Genomic DNA, 17,973 nt, shown 5'->3' with positions numbered 1-17,973 from the left:
GTCGACATAACTTTATTTCATTTTTTAAGGTTAATTTAGACGATGTTACATGGCCCGCCATGTAACCTCGTCTAAATTAACCTTAAAAAAATGAAATAAAAGTTATGTCGACTTTGCATATTTTGTTGAACTTTACGCGCGCTTAGATAGGCTAACCTAACCTAAGATCACACATACACATCGCAGCCAAGCGTGGTGAACTTTGCCTAGCATATCACAACTGTGCACAGTGCGGTGGAAATGTGCCAAATGTGGTTGGAACTGTACAGATTGCGCGGTGCTCCAAGATGCACACTAGGTAGTGCATGCTAAGCGAGGGCGAACTTTGTTTGTGTGTGTGTGTGTGTGTGTGTGTGTTCCGACTCTTGCATAAGAAAACGTTAAAATTTAGTAAATTGTCAAATGATGTCAAAATGTAACCTCATGTCGAACAAAAAAAAATAATTAGTTGAAAATGATGATGAAAATACAAAAATGAAATAATAGCCTTCTTAATCTCCTGCCCCCTCAGAAATGGAGGAACGACATAGACAAAAACATAGCCATGGCTACATCAGATGGTTTTGTAGTGCAGTGAGTTGTTACTAGTAGTAGTATTTTCGTGTTTTTTGCAAGCGATTTATACTATACCTTAAATGCATTCAGATATTCTCTTGATAGAACATAGCCGTGACTACATCAGATGGTTTTGTAGTGCAGTGAGGTGTTACTAGTAGTAGTATTTTCGTGTTTTTTGCAAGCCATTCATGCTATACCTTAAATGCATTCAGATATTTTCTTGATCAAACATAGCCGTGACTACATCAGATGGTTTTGTAGTGCAGTGAGTTGTTACTAGTAGTAGTATTTTCGTGTTTTTTTTTACATAGTCGTGATCACATCAGATGGTTTTGTAGTGAAGTGAGTTGTTACTAGTAGTAGTATTTTCGTGGTTTTTTTTGCAAGCCATTCATACTATGCCTTAAATACATTCAGATATTTTCTTTATCAAACATAGCCGTGACTACATCAGATGGTTTTGTAGTGCAGTGAGTTGTTACTAGTAGTAGTATTTTCTTGCTTTTTTTGCAAACCATTCATACTATACCTTAAATGCATTCAGATATTTTCTTGATCAAACATGGCCGTGACTACGTCAGATGGTTTTGTAGTGCAATGAGTTGTTACTAGCAAATTGATTTTAATAGTATAACTTTTCATTTATTATTGCAGCTTTCCTAATCAAAGGTAAATCTAGACCAGAATTTTGTAAGAAAAATGTACAGTTTCTGTAAAAATGAAATCTAGACCAGAATTTTGTAACAGAAATGTACAGTTTCTGTAAAAGTGACTGAATTACATAATCAAGAATTTCCATAGGTTTAATAATTTGAATCAGACATTTTATGGGTATCGAGTGTTCCTATGAAATTGATCCTAAGACTTAAATTACTTCATCAGATACGTTTGGGCTTTAAGGTGAAATTTGACTCGCATATTCTTGAGATATTAAGCGTTTGAATCTGATAAGAAGAGCGAGACTTAATTTCCATGATATAACGTATAAAATACCTTCAAAATGGGATGATATACATTCAGTTCCTTCTTACAATTTGGAAGATGAAGGGGAATGCTGCAAATAGACGCTTTTATTTCGCTAAACTTGGTGAGCAGTTTTTTAACTTAACTTTACAGAAACTTCAATAGTTTAAACGAGATAATTTCAAATTTTTTATAGAACCTGCATTAGTTTAAACGAAAAGTAGTAAATGCAATTTAATTTTGATTTTATAGTTCAGTCATTTTTATAGAAACTGCAATAGTTTAAACGAAATAATTTCAAATTTTTTATTGAAGCTGCATTAGTTTAAATGAAAAGTAGTAAATGCAATTTAATTTTGATTTTGTAATTCAGTCATTTTTATAGAAACTTTACATTTTTTGTTACCAAATTCTTGTCAGTTAACACTAAGCTGTAAATCGGGTAACTCTCTCACAGTAACAATAGGCTTAGCAGTGATTAAATCTCATTGTCGGTGACAATTCAATCAGATCAGAGTTGTGCAAAATGGAATACCTTTTTTGCAAATTGAGTAAGCTTCTATTTCATAGACAAAATATTTGAATTCCTTTTATTCAAATCACGTATCAAGTTATCAACGCTTCCTTCGGGGTTGGGGTGGAGGGATCGGAGCCCTTTGGGGCTGTGGTAAGGGACCTCACAACGCTGTTCAAATGGAACTTGTGTATTATAACGATCACAGTGTTTCACCCTCAAATCCTCTTCTAAAATCCTCTTTTAAAATATCTCTAACTGTTTCACCGAAATAATTCCCTAAAATAATAATTTGTTCTGAAAAGATATAATAAAGCCATTTAACTAATCCCCGTGTAACTGAATCCGCATGTAACTGAACCCTCGTGCAAGTCAACCCTCGTGCAACTCAACTCCAAAAAAAACTAGTCGCTCCTTACTTTTATCTGCCATTAAGGGAAGTCAGTAGGGATATAAACTGCTGCTCTTAAAGTTAACAGTCTTTATTAACTTAAATTTAATTTCCATTTCAGGAAATACAAAATGACAGAAAGATGTTTCATTAGCCTCGCTGAAATACCTGGAGTTCGAAGACAATTGAAGTTCTCTACAGTAGTGATAAAGAAACTAACAGAAAGTGAGTTAAAGTCCCGTGCTCTGATGGCATCAGGATCTTTAAATCCTCATTATGTCAAATTGGACTTTCATTCCAAGTGTGAAATAAGCGAACCAAAGAAGGAAAAGCAAAGAGTAGAATATGGTTCTTTAAGTAATGGAAGTGATACACATTCCCCCAAGTTTTTTAGCCTGAAAAAGAAACAAACTTGTCAGACATACATTAAAGATAAGACAAAGGTCATTCGCACACAAATTAAAAACAAAAACAACAAGTTCATGTCAACATCTTGAAGAGTTTCGGAAATTCCACTTGATATGAAAGATGAAGCACTTATAGGTAAAGTAGAAAAGAAAACCCGAAAAACCCAGCAAAAGCTGAAAAGAAAACTTAGAAACTCTGAGGCTACGGAAACGAAGTGGTCGGTTGAAAAAGGAAAGACATGTGGTAATGAAGAAGACAGAAGCGCTGTAAAGAAGCTGAGGCTTAATATAAGTTCCACAAGCGATAAATCTTCAATGGCACATTCTAAAAACTGCATTCCAATATCGGATAAACCTCTTGAAACAGAAATTTTGCCAGATAATTCTACTTGTATAAGTAAAGTAGATTTGTCTAATATTTGTTCAATCAAAGTTTCGCATGAATGGGAAATTATATTTTTTATATACCCAAAAATATTGTAGGAATTTGCCAGTGAGAAATGGGTTGAATTTGTTTTCCTTTTAAGTTTCTTTTGGAAGAGATTAAACGTTATTAAGATTATTTGCTTATGGTTTCTTTTTTCAATTTGTAGTATATCTTTTAAAAGAATCTTTTCATAGGTGATGTTTTGCATCAAAAACTCTTCTTAGGAAGTTTCCCGCAGTGTTTAGACATCATTGAGCTGGTAGACAGTTAAAAGTACAAGAAAAAAAAAGCTCATATCTGCAAAAATCTGCAACTTTGTATTTTTGCCAGAGGAAAAATAGACGAATATAGAAGTTAGTCACGTAAATTAATTTGTAAAGACGTCCATTTATAAAAAGAAAAGTAAAACTTTTATGCAAATAAAAGCTGCATTAACTAGAAAACGATCAGAAATTAAATAAAAAAAACAAGTTTTTAAGACTGAAAGTATGGAGCGACATTAAAACGAACAGAAATTATTCCCTATATGAAAGGGACTGCCCCTCCTCAACGCCTCGCTCTTTATGCTAAAGTTTGACCCTGTCTCACAACTTTATTTTTTAAAACAATAATTTACTAAAATAAATTATTACTTTACTAAAATAAATTATTACTTTACTAAAATAAATTATTACTTTACTAAAATAAATTATTACTTTACTAAAATAAATTATTACTTTACTAAAATAAATTATTACTATACTAAAATAAATTATTACTTTACTAAAATAAATTATTACTTTACTAAAATAAATTATTGCTTTACTAAAATAAATTATTACTTTACTAAAATAAATTATTACTATACTAAAATAAATTATTACTTTACTAAAATAAATTATTACTTTACTCTAATAAATTATTACTTTACTAAAATGAATAATTACTTTACTAAAATAAATTATTACTTTACTAAAATAAATAATTACTCTACTAAAATAAATAATTACTTTGCTAAAATAAATTATTACTTTACTAAAATAAATTATTACTTTACTAAAATAAATTATTAATTTACTAAAATAAATTATTACTTTACTAAAATAAATTATTACTTTACTAAAATAAATTATTACTTTACTAAAATAAATTATTACTTTACTAAAATAAATTATTACTTTACTAAAATAAATTATTACTTTACTAAAATAAATAATTACTTTGCTAAAATAAATTATTACCTCCAATTCGCAAATCCCATTACCCCTTTTTTTGCAAAGGTTAATCAAACATCTCCGATTGTAAAAGCATTAAAAAATTTTCCAATCACTAATTACCCCTTTTTGCAAATGCTAAATAATTCTGATTATAGTGTCCAATTTTTTGTCTGCTTTTCAAAATGTTCGTTTTTGTTTAGAATGAAGTGTTTTTTATAGCAGATACCCCCGTGCAACTGAACCCCCCATGTAACTGAACCCCTGTATAACCGAAACCCCGTACAACTGAATCTCCGTGCTACTTGATCCCATTTAACTAATCCCCGTGTAACTGAATCCGTATGTAACTGAACCCTCGTGCAAGTCAACCCTCGTGCAACTCAACTCCCTCAAAACACTTTTCTGCCATTTCTTGTTAATTTTTTTTATTTCTAAACTATTTAAAATTGACAACACTGTGCAAATCATCACTTGTGTATTATACAGTACACATTCATTCCATCTCCTCCAAAACACTTTTAGGTCATTTCTTGTTAAAATTATCCAATCGCTAATTACCCCTTTTTTTTCTCCACCTTCAAATGTTCCTTTAGTCATTGCCCAGTTAACACTAAGATGTAAATTTAGTAATCCTCTCGCAATAACAAACCAAACCAGATTATACCCACTTAACCAGATAAAAAATGGCGGTCACACTAACTTGATTAGTAATTGGACTTTCAGTCCTACATTCACGGGTTTCTGCAAAGTGCTATGGACTTCATTGAAACAATACCGGTTTAAAAAAATAAAATAAAAAATAAACATGTATCCATAAGTTTGACCTTCAAAAAATCGATGTCACAATAGAAAACCCGTCTCTTTGAAAGGTGTAATGCCCTGTAGAATAGGACTACTAGAATACCTACAAGAAAAACCTGTTTGGTACATAGGGCCCGTAGAAATGGAACTTCTTACCCTACTTACAAGATGATTTTTTTAATCCGATAAATTCTGTGTCATACAGTCCTATCATCTTGGAGGCTATTAATGTAGTTCTTAAGTAGAGAAATACTTCATCAAACTTTTATACCTTCGCTCAAGGTTGAATGGAGTTATGGGTAGTGAGATGAGTCCTAAAACCATCTGAATTCATTGTGGGGCGGAGTCATAAAACCTCCAGTGGGAAAGCAATATCCTGTCTCTGACCAATCATAGCGCACAATTGTTAGAACCATAAGCATATTTTGACATTTTAAGATATGTACAAAAAGAAAAAAGAAATAAAGTTGAAAAATGTTAATGAATCCTAAATCTTCTTGGACACAGCTTCTATTTTCCCCCTTTTTAGCATTATTTTCACTAAATACTTGCCCCCCCCCACTCCCCAGACCGTTCAGAAAGAAGCAATAGTATATTTCTCTTGAAGCATTTCAAGTCTAATGTTTACCGGGTTATTAAATAAGTAGCATTTTTAAACCTACCTCAAAACTTAATTTCCCCCGTAATAGCTTTATTTTAACTGAATAATTGCCCCCACCCCCCTCACTTCATATAAAGTAGTCAAAATAGAGCTTATCCAAATCTAAATTTAATCATTTTTTTTTTTATTAATTACACTAAAAAAAAAAATTGAACACCTTAACAGCCATAATAATCATTAGATAGTTTGATATGGCATAGACAATGCAATGTTTTGAATAATATCAATACAGTAAAAATAAAAAAATATTTGTCAAGGAATATTGATTAGTTCAGAAAGAAGCAATAGTCTATTTCTCCTGAAGCATTTTTAGTCGTTTGTTTACCGGGATATTAAATAAGTACAATTTTTACACCCCCCCCCCCCAAAACTTAATTTCTCTTCCAAGCATTATATTAACTAAATACTTGCCATATCGGGACTTGTTCATTGTCTCGGGTATTTTACGATTTTTCATAGGCCACTGGCCTAATTTGGCTTTACTGTGTGCCCCATTGTTTTTGTGTTGGTTCCATTGTAACTGAATCCCCGTGTAACAGAACCCCAAGCAACTGAACCCCCATGCATCTGAACCCTTATGCAAGTGAGCCCTGTTTAACTGAACCCTCATGCAACTCAACCCCCGTGCAACTCCAACCTCAGCTAGCTCTGTTTTTTCACTATTATCAAATAAGATCGTTCGTACAGTCCAATTCACGAATCCCTTATCCCTTTTTGCAAATATAGTTAGCTTTTTACGTAAAGTGATTTAATAGCATATGTCAATCAAACAATTCTGAGTGTAGCCTACTATTCTTTAATTAGCAGCATCGTACATTTTGTTTAAATACTTATTTTTTCATTTTCCAGATTCAAGATTTTTATTCAACACAAATGAATAGACAAGCTGAAGTATATAAAACGAGCCAACATAGAGCTACGATCGCAATGAACGGTACTTGTTATCAGAAAAAATTTTCAATTGCAAAAAAAAACAAAAAAAAACATGTTATGATGAAAGTGCTTCAAAAAGCCATCTGGTTGCGTCATATAATCTCAATTATACTGTAAAAACGTGTTTGTTAACTCTATAGGCATATAATATAAAAGGATTACTCGCTTTTTGCAATGTAATCGTCAAACAAGACTGTATATTCATGCCTCGGGCTTGTAGTCGTGAAAATACACTGTATATTCATGTAATCGTGAAGACTAATAGCAATAAAGTAAAAATAAAAAAATATTTGTCAAGGAATTGCGATTAGTTCAGAACGAAGCAATAGTCTATTTCTCCTCAAGCATTTCTAGTAGCAAGCATTTCTAGTAGTATGTTTACCGGGATATTAAATAAGTACCATTTTTAAACCCCCCTCAAATCTTAATTTCCCCCTTTTTAGCATTATTTTCACTAAATACTTGCCCCACCCACTCCCCCGACAGTGCAGAAAGAAGCAAAAGTCTATTTCTCCTGAAGCATTTCAAGTCAAATGTTTACCGGGGTATTAAATAAGTATCGCATAATATGCCTTACCGCGGACAGTCATCAATTGATACAGAGGGTACAAGACTTGTCCCACATGTTTTTCAAGGTTCAATAGCCAAAACTAGAGATCGTCACATTGCGTGAATGTATCCCTGAAACTGTGTATGGTCTTGTAGGTGTGAATGTAAACCTGTTTGCTTTACCTCAGAACCCCGTCTGGTAAGGCATGTAATCAAACTCTCAAAACATGCTTGAGTACATTATACATTGCCAAGTTTTTAAAAAAACCTACTAATCAAGTTACTGTATATGGAGTAACCACCGCTCTCTCTCCGATTGACCCCAAAAAAATGGGTGTTACCTTAGAAACCCGTCTGGTAAGGCATGCACCGTTCCTAGTAATAGGTGACTGACCCTGGTAAGTCATATTACTCAATCACTCGTGAAAGTACTAGATAGCTTACTACTACTAATAGGGTATATTTCTGTCCATAAATCAGCTTTAGCATCTTTGAGAATATTTCCAGGAAAAAACTCCACTACATGACTAATAATTACTTCATCGTCAATACCCGATCGAATGTTTGATTGGATAAAATTAAGAATAGCTGAATGCGAAAACATTACTATTTTTGCTTAGCTCAGCCCAAAACACTCTAGGTCCAAAACATAGCCGAAATTAATCTATTATCCAGGTAAAAAGTCCATCAAAATTTCAAATGTAATCATTAAAAGTATCTTTAAATTCCATATATATCTGCACTCTCAGTGTTATAATATATTCCAAAGGTAATCCGGCTTAAAATTGAACTATTGTAGACTTGTCAGATCCCAAATGAATATCATGTTCCCTTGAACCATTTTAATTATTATTGTTATTATCATACCACAGGCAGACTGTGTCAAAGGTCCGACCACATGAGACCATGGCTTCAACCCCCCCCCCCCCCCAAAAAAAAAGAAAGAAATCTGTGAAATGGTTTGGGGACCAGAAACTAGTTTACCCATCCTTATACCTTGCCAGCTTTTGGATGAAACCTAGCACAACTAGGTCCTCTAACCAAGGGCTTATCCAGGATTTTTGTTTGGGAGGGGGGGTACAATAAAACTTCAAAAAACTCATCAATAATTTGTTTGAATTCATTTATGTTAAGATTATCCGAGTCGGGTAAAAATTTTGAAGGGGGGGGGGTTCTTTGTGGAAAAACAGAAACAGGTTAGACAAAAACAGAAAAAGAAGTAAAAACAGTTACAGTTCCGATGCTTAGTAGCAACTCGCATTTAAGAGTGGTTAAGTCGAAAAAGATGTTTAGTTCTTAAATTTTGGGATTATTCTCTGTTTCTTTACATCCCACCTGTATGCTAATTTTGTCCCAGTGAGCCATAGACTTGGCTATGTTTAATAGATTTATAAAACTTTTGACTTGTGCAAGAATCATGTCCACACCGTCAGGATATGTTGGTGTAAACTACAGTATCCTTCACAAATCTGTTCTTTTGTAACTCTTAATCTTCTTAAGAGTTAAAACTTAATTACAGCGTCATTGTTTAGGCTGACTGTCTGTGCTAGACTTGAATCTAATACATCCCTAGCAGGTAAAGGGTTTAGATTCTGAACTTAACGGTGGGTTTAGGGTTGTTTAAAGCATCATATTCATCATCATTGACATGCCTTCTTCTATATCATCTCTTGCAGTTGACATCAGAGTATTTTTTCCTCTGCTTTTTTTAACTGAATGTTTGAATGTTGTCTTTTTTTTAACTTTTTTCTTCTCTGGATTCCTTAACTGAATGCAAAAGCAGTGCATATAATTGCCTACATACATATAAACAAGGGTAATCTACTTGTATATATAGTTAATTGTTTTTTTAATTTTTGGTGGGAGGGGCGAGAAAGTGTGGGCTAATTTTTATTTTCAATTGTCATCACGCAAAATCTACCATTATTTTGAATTGAAACGCAGAAAACCAGGTCTCTTTAGGGGGTCCCTTGAAAGTAAGGGACAATGATTATTTACATACTACTGTTATCTTGCAGAGTCTCCTATTATTTTCGCTTGGATATATAGAAAATGGGCTCTATGGGGATTCTCTAAGAAAGTTTGGGCTAATATAATTTACAAAAATAGTATATCAAAAGACTTAAAGTTGAGAGCCGATTTTTACATCCTCTTACTAATACTTGTATGGATGTGCATCTTCTCATGAGTGTCTTTAATTTAATAAAATAAAAATGTTTAATAAAAAATGAAATAGAAAATAAAAATGTTTTATTTTACAGAATTTACATGTACCTGTTTTATTCTGTCAAAATACAGAAGAACTGCCTGCCTTAAGAGATGATTCAATATTATTTGTTCTGGATGAGTTTCAGACACCTGTATATGATGATTTGACTCGGGATGGTAAGAAAAAAAGGTAATATACCCACTTTCTAATCTTTCTTTCAATTTTACCCAGTTTTATAGTTAATAACGGCTTTATTATTAATATTAAATGTTATATTATAACAAATAATAACTTAATAAAGGAGTATTATTATAATATGGACTAAACGATATTATCATAAATTGTATAATAAATGACACTAAAAAAAATTCTACAATAAAGTTTTTGTTCAAAAATAATAGCTCTTTTGTTAATTTTTTACGCTTCATCCAGATAGCCTTGTACTCGTTCCTTAACATATTCCTTTCTACACCATTACGAAAAATTTTTTTTGTTACCTAGTAACATATGTTAACATTATAAAGTTGAGGTATTTTTACTTTTTCCCTCAATCATTTGCACCCAATACACTAGAGTGTATTAGACTATCTCAAAAAGAAATATAATAAAACTCATAAAGCCAGAATATTTGTCTTTATTGTAAATACTCCTCTCTCCGGTTTATAAAAATACCTTTTTTTGGTATTTTCATTGAAAAAAACATAATCCCCATCTCCCTAGATTTTGGAAAATACCTTTTATCTATCTTTATTAAAAAGAAAAATCCTTTTCCCCTCCACATTTTCATGAATGTGGTTCGGTTCGGCCAAGAATATGCAACTGAATTCCTAATCGTCTCTAGATATGCTGATATTACGAGCCTTGTTCATGGTTATCTAACATTTTTTTTTTTTCAATACCTTACCATGTCTACTAAACTAGCCGTTCATATAGACCTGAATCTTCTTCATTTACTTGGCTATTCTTAGTGCACTAACCGCTAAAATTTTCTTAGAATGCTCTAGCTGTTCCAACTTCTCAGCCTTTTTTGATCCCCATAACTCTGGACCAAACTCAAATACCAGACCTATCCTAGTCCTAAATATATGCTTAAGCATTGTAACATTTTCCAAAAACCTCACGGGGCTTATCAAAATAGTACCTTTGTCAGCTAAATGTTCATTATATGTTTGCTAAATAAATGAGCTGTCTACAAGAACCCTTCTTTTTTGAATTTTGTATTGATTCTGTCGCCAAGTAAGGCTGGTGTCTCATGGGTTTGTACAAGGACATTACGACGTAGGAGTAAGACACCCAGTACTCGGCCAGTCATCTCAGACAGATTTCCTGGTCAAAAAGTGCCTTTCCTAAAAGCAGATTACAGGCTCCCAATCTTGGACATTGGCTGGCTGACTGGCTTGGTTGGGATTGGCTGACTTTTCTGAGATTTTCCGAGATAAGGCTTAAGCTTAAAATGTGTCTAAGATAAGGCTCCACTATTGTCTATTAGTATATTTGGAATTGTGAGTGTTGTATGTTCTAAAATATAAATACTACTCACATACTTATTAAGAAGATTTTGACAAAACCAATGGTGAAATAATCGAGTTTTTAGGTGGTATGCTTTAAGATTTTACAAAGATTTAACTATTGAAGTGGTGATCAGCTGTCCGAATACTGGGTATCTTATCCCTACCATAAATATGGGCCAGGGGGAGGAGCTCGTTTTTTGGGGGGTTTTTGCTGACTCCTGTGTAGTTTACATATTTGCACGGTATTTTAAACCCATTCTACATTTTCAGGCATATAGTAAATAAAACATAATAATAATTTTTTTTTGTAAATCTCTCTCTCTCTCTCTCTCTTTTTTACTTACCCTCTTCTTTCTAAAGAAGACCTTCAACGTTTCAGATTAGAATCGTCATCATGGGGAGAGGATAGTTTCTCTGCTTCTTCTGAGCCATTGGTTCTATATTTAATTCGCCTGTTGACTCTTTATTTTTATGTTAGGATCTCTAAGACTTAAATATTATTTTCTAGGATAATTGGCTACCCTCTTTTTGAAGCCTTTTATGCCAGCGAAAAACCATTGCCAGAATTCACCCGACCTGTCTTTTGTTTATCTATGCATAACGTCTGTATTTGCGTATCTGGGTTTCGGAAGAAAGAAGACGTGGTAGGCTTATCATTATCTTACTTTATATAATTGTTAAATTTACGTAAATCCCAGTCTATGCCTAATTTGTAATAGTAAAGGTTTTTTCGGAGTGATTTTACAATCAGAGTCAATGGGTTTCCGTGAAGCTTTATGCAGATATTTTCTATGTTTGTGATCATTTGGTTCTATATCTTTCCGGGTTTTATCCTCTGTTAAATAAGAATGATATTTCTTCTTTGTGTATTCAGTATTTCCGGTATTGTAAATTTCCTCTTTTTCTCTCTACTTGGTATCATAATGGAAAGATGCTGCCAAAATTCGGGGTGACTGATGTTTTTTGTAAAGTTACCGTACTAAATAGAAGGATTTCGGATGTTAGAAAAAATAAATTTCTTCGTTCCATTGTCTTGAAAGTATACATTTCCATAGTTAGTGCTTTTCTTCTTTATATATGTTTCACTCCGCTATTTACATTTTTGTTATTAGTAGATCATAAATAAAATAATAATAATAATGTTGACAAGAGAGCATATGTTTTTTGTTTTGTTTTTGTGCCTGAAGCCCAATTTTAAAAATCCCTTAAAAAATACAAAAACCGATTTTTCAATTGCGTTTTTCTCGAAATTTTCAAAAGTGCGGATACGACATTCTTGCTTTTACAAGGCGAGCTAGCCTCTTAAATCTAGTCTAATAACGCTTATTAGTTATATATTATCGATATGACCGTCAGTCGCGGACTGGATAATGCTAATGAAAAATGTATGCTAAATAATATTATAATGCAATAAGAACAACAGGGTAAGCCTTTGTTATATGCAGTAGCTAGCGGTGGATGGAGGGGGGGAAATGTGAGTTGGTTTTAGTGTAAATTTATGCCGTTTTATTTACATTTATACGAATCTGTCGATCGTCAAAGGGGTGACTCTCCGTGCCATTTGACTTGTGTTTAATTGTTTATCTACACTTAAGCAAACCGAAAGATAATTAAAATTTTATTTTCGACGTAACACCTTTAACTAGACCATAATGCCGTTCTATGACGAACAAATAAACGTTCAAATGGGGATAAATCCATTCATTTAGACAGTCAAAACATAGACAGGGACATAGGCATAGTGAAAACATAGATTTTTTCACTGTCTAAATAAATGGATTTAGCCCCATTTGAACGTGTGTTTGTTCGTCATAGAACGGCAGTGGGGTTTGAGAAAAGGATAACTAATTTAAGGTTTTACGCCCGCTTGCATTTTAATAGCGTCCAAATGCATTAAAATGCATCCAAATGCATTTTAATAGCGTAGTGTAAGTTCAATGGAGTTGAAAAGTCGTGGAAGCAGTAGGCAAAGCTGTAGGAAGGAGAATTAGGAATTTAGCTAGGAATACTAGCGACACAAATTGGTTTTGGTAGAACAGAAAATAATTTTGCATAAAAAAATTTGAGTGATGTAACGTGAACTAGTAAACAATAAGGAAATCGAACGGGTATTAGATTAAGAATGAAGGAGATATGAAGTTGGAGTAACGGAGGAAATTACTGAGGATGTGGAAGAACCATCTCGACGGTATTATTGTAAAACATTATTTTAGTTTGGTACAAAATTAAGGTTTAGTAATTAGTCTAGCCTAGTCCCAGTTAAAGATAGGCTGATGAGTTAAAAGTATATTTAATATTTATCGCATTCATTAATTTAAATTGTTATATAAATAATTTTTTTTTAGCATTTTCTATTAACTCAATGCCATTTTCATTTAGGTAGCAATTAGTTTACTGTCATAATGAAAATGACGTTTAAGTTTATCCTAACTGTTGATATTCGGGGTTAAAGGGGTTTTTAAAAGCGATAACAAAAAGTGTGGGTAACTTATAAGAGTCGAAATTGGCAGTAGTGTTAGCAAAAAAGACCATCAACGTCATCTAGCCTTTGGCGACATTTGGCTTTTTTTTTCAAGCCTTGTAATCGTTTTTCTGCCAGGAACTGGGATCAGACAATTATTACTACATTACTTTTACAAATTAAATTAATTGTTTGTGTCTGAAAAATGACTAGTTTTGCCAAACGCAAGATGGTGTAAAGGGTTCTTGTTTGTAGACTTTTTGGTAAATCACTATAAAACTTTAGCTTAAAAAGCGGATTTCCTCATTATATTGAATAATTTAGTTCGTTTTAAGTTCTACTGTCGCTCTTTCCTTTTTTTTTTTTTTTTTTTTTTTTTTTTTTTTTTTTTTTTTTATCATCCTCAGGGCTATTTGTATTTTTAAAAGGTTTACCAACTAGGGCGATGAAAACGTACCAATATAAAAGCATTAATAAATTTGACTTAAATTACTTAATTTTTTGTATTTTTTGCATTGTAAAGATTTTGATAACGCAACTACGGCTGCTGAGTAGAATTTTTTGTCAGGGATTTGTATTATAAAGGCTTTTTGGACTTGTTGATCATGAGACTGCGTATTTGAGCTTATTATGACCTCAATACAGTCTGTTTAGTGCAGAGTTGTTTTTGGGAATGGTTAGGCATTTTTTTAAATTTCTGCTCCTTAAATTAAAATACATGAGCTGGAACTTTTGCTGAACATCACAATTGGGTGAGTGATTATCAGGCTAGAATCAGGCTGTAATACTATCAGACTATTTAGCTATGACATAAAAACAGGTCTGCTGCAAATGATCAGGCTGGGCTAAGATTTTGATTCAGAAAAAAAAAAGAAAATAATTTGCCAGCTACTGGCGCCAAAAACTTGTTATTTTGCAAAGAAAATGGGAAAGTTGTCTGAACTAGATCTTCAGTGATTCAAGGCTGGACTACTAAACTCACGCTGATTAACTATTGGCTAATTAATTGCATTAATTTGCGCGAATATCCCTGTGATTGTCCTATTTTTTTATTTAGTCCTGTTTGCGTTTTTCCACTGAATGGTAGTAAGATATGGAACGAGTTTTCCAAGAGAGAAACGTATCTAAGATCAAGCATAAGTGACACATAAAGTGACTAATTAATTCTATTAATTACACGAATACCTCTATGATAGCCTTACTTTTCTAGCTAGCCCTGTTCAGGTCTTTCCACTAGATGGGTAGTAAAATATGGAATTAGTTTTCCAATAAAGTAACACATGTAACTTCAAGCATGAGTGGCGCACATTAATCAATTCTATTAGTACCCGAATAGCCCTATGATAGTCCTACTTTTTCTAGCTGGCCCTGTTCAGGTCTTTCCACTAGATGGGTAGTAAAATATGGAATTAGTTTTCCAATACAGTAACACAACTAACTTCAAGCATAAATGGCGCACATTAATCAATTCTATTAGTACACAATAGCCCTATGATGGTCCTACTTTTCTAGACAGTCCTGTTTAGGTCTTACCACTGGATGGGTAGTAAAATATGGAATAAGTTTTCCAACCCTGTAACACTTCTAACTTCAATCATAAGTGGCACACATTAATTAATTCTATCAGTACACAAATAGCCCTATGATAGCCCTTTTTTCTAAATAGCCCTGTGCAAGTTTGTCAACTGGATGGGTAGTAAAATATGGAATGAGGTTTCCAACAGTAACGCTTCTAACTTCAATTATAACTAACACACATTAATTAATTCTGTTAGTACACGAATAGCCCTATGATAGCCTTTTTTTTCTAGATAGCCCTATGCAAGTTTGTCCACTGGATGGGTGGTAAAATACGGAATGATTTTTCCAAGACAGTAACGCATCTGATATCAAGCATAAGTGGCACTGATAAATGTAACCTGGCTTTGACCCTAAGGGTTCCAGTAATGACTTCAGATTGGGTTCAAGCTGTTTGGGAGCAGCGGCATAAGACGGATTGTCATGCTACAAACCCAGAGTTTGTAAGTTCTCTATTAAGCCCGTTGTTTATTACTTTTGTAACAATATGTCTTGTTGTTCTTTCTCTTAAGGCACATCCACAATGAGATTTTACTAATACCGAGATTTATCTAGCGCTAATTTTGGGAATCAGTTGAAACCAAACCCGTTTACAAAAAAGATTTAGTTGGCGCCCAGAACTAGATCAGGCCAAAATTAAAGTTCAATCAACATGAACTTGATCAAAGTCAATCAAAAATTTTAGTTTTCTTATTGACAAATATCTAAGCTTTAACCAGGTAGAGAAAAAACTGCAAACATAAAGAAATATTGAGAGGTCTCGTAGTGGCACAGCTTGGTAATACAGAACCGAAAGTTCGAAGTCAGTTGCAGCAACACACTGCAGGACACACTGCACTGTAATTTTGATTCCGAAGATGATATTATGCGAAAGAATTACCCTACTAATCCAAACAAGAAGAAAAAGAAGAAATATTGATAGTTCTGTTGAGGTGTAGTGAGATTGATTTCGGCTTGGTAATACGGGACTCAACGTTTGAACACATCTGCAGCAACACACTGCAGGCTCGGAATTTGATTCCGATGATGAGATTGTGCTAAAACTGCTCCATACTAATCCAAACAAGAAGAGGAAGGAATACTATATAAGCTACTGGCGCTTGTCAGATGTCAAGAATATTTGCACGACAAGAGAACCAAGGACTATATGAGTTCTGAAATGTAGATAAGGACATGGGATACTTACGGCTACTTAATCCAAACAAGAAGAAGAAGAAGAAATATTATATAAGCTGCTGGACAAGGACATGGGATACTTATGGTACTAGTTCATCTCAGTATTTAAATTATTCACTGCCAATGATAAATCAGATTAATAGCATCAGCTAATTTTGGGTGTTGGAACGGGTGAATTTTGGTATTTGTAAAATCTCACTGTGAATAGGCCTTTACTCATATAGTCCTTGTTTCTCTTGTCGTGCAAATATTCTTGAGATCTGACAAGCTCCAGTAGCTTATATAGTATTACTTCTTCTTCTTGTTTGGATTAGTATGGAGCAGTTTTAGCACAATCTCATCATCGGAATCAAATTCCGAGCCTGCAGTGTGTTGCTGCTCTCGCTGCTTATAATTTTTTTTAAAATTTGCTGACTAACGTGGATTGTCCACTAGACTGTGGGTGTTGGTCAAATTGTTAAAAAAATTGTTTTTTTAAATTTTTTTTTTTTTTTTTTTTTTTTTTTGTCTTGGGATAGGTTGGACCCCTTTTAGTTTTTGCTTTTTTTGCTTCTTTTTTTTATTCTGGGTGAATTTCGGTATTAGTAAAATCTCAGTGTGAATGGGCCTTTACTCTGTCAGTATGGTCGCATTTTTAACCTCTCGCTGCTTATCATATTGTATTAAATTTGTTGAGTAAAGTGACTTGTCGACTGAATTGAGGGTGTTGTCGAAATTATGAAAAAAAGGGTTTTGTTTCATTTTTATATTTTCTTTGTCTTGGGGTAGGTTTGTCCAGCATAGGTTGAACCCCCATTAGTCTTTGCTTTTTTTCCAGTCTGGGCCATTTGTCACTTTATTTTTCGTTTTGGGTTAGTATTCAAACAATATGCCCCCCAGAAACACGCACACTTCTCAATGCCATGAATCCTTTGCTGGGGCATGTGTCTATTTATGCGTTTTTTGTTAATAAATGAAAAATTTCTTGTCATTTATCTTTTGGGACTTTTAGGAAATGGGTCATCAGGGGGGAGGGCAATTCACAGATGTATGGCAGGGTGGAATTTACAAATCAAGATGCAAAAAACGGTGTTTTACACAATATAGAGAAGGGCATTTTTATGAAAATACCAAAAGTAATATTTTCCTAATCTAGAGGGTATATGACCTCTCCTCGCGCCAATTGGTGCCCCTGTGGGGCACGAGCATTTCTATTCTTCTTTCTTCTACTCTGTCCGTAAGATTTGACTTCAATCCTTTGACTGCTTGTTCCATTGTTTGGAAAGATGATATAAGAAAGGTATCAGTTTTCCTGGAGTAGTTGTGTAATTTTGTTGCAGTCGTTTCCAACATATAACTATAAAGTCAAAACAGTGTATCATAGGCAGCCCGCTAGTGCTGCCTAAGTAAAGAAATATGTGGGCACAATGTGTTTTTATTTCTTCTTCACCCGGGCACTTCGTATCGAAGGAGTTGTCGTAGAAACTTGGAAAAGCCCATCATTTCCCCAAACACATCCAATCAAAATTTTGAGATAGCCATTTTGTTCAGCGTAGTTGATTTCCAGATAGAAAATATGTTTTTGAGGAGGACACTCCCCTACAACCGTCGGGGCAAGGGTTTTGAGTTATGCCCTGAGGGCATATAAGAACGATGTTG

The 17,973-nt window shown here is 33.6% G+C and overlaps 1 protein-coding gene across 1 annotated transcript in view; it reads left to right on the top strand.

The window, feature by feature from the left end:
- Positions 1 to 17,973, top strand: part of LOC148954710 (protein ECT2-like) — a 165,751-nt gene that overhangs the window by 50,215 nt on the left and 97,563 nt on the right. The window contains exons 3-5 of the mRNA XM_089087211.1: positions 9,662 to 9,798; positions 11,629 to 11,764; positions 15,393 to 15,602. Of these exons, the coding sequence (XP_088943337.1) occupies positions 9,662 to 9,798; positions 11,629 to 11,764; positions 15,393 to 15,602 (483 nt within the window). The remainder of the gene's footprint in view (positions 1 to 9,661; positions 9,799 to 11,628; positions 11,765 to 15,392; positions 15,603 to 17,973) is intronic.

The sequence above is a fragment of the Artemia sp. Qi Xiang Cuo genome, chromosome 3, assembly GCF_049724085.1.
Source record: "Artemia sp. Qi Xiang Cuo chromosome 3, ASM4972408v1, whole genome shotgun sequence".
Taxonomy (NCBI): domain Eukaryota; kingdom Metazoa; phylum Arthropoda; class Branchiopoda; order Anostraca; family Artemiidae; genus Artemia; species Artemia sp. Qi Xiang Cuo.
This window is presented reverse-complemented; position numbering and strand designations above follow the sequence as displayed.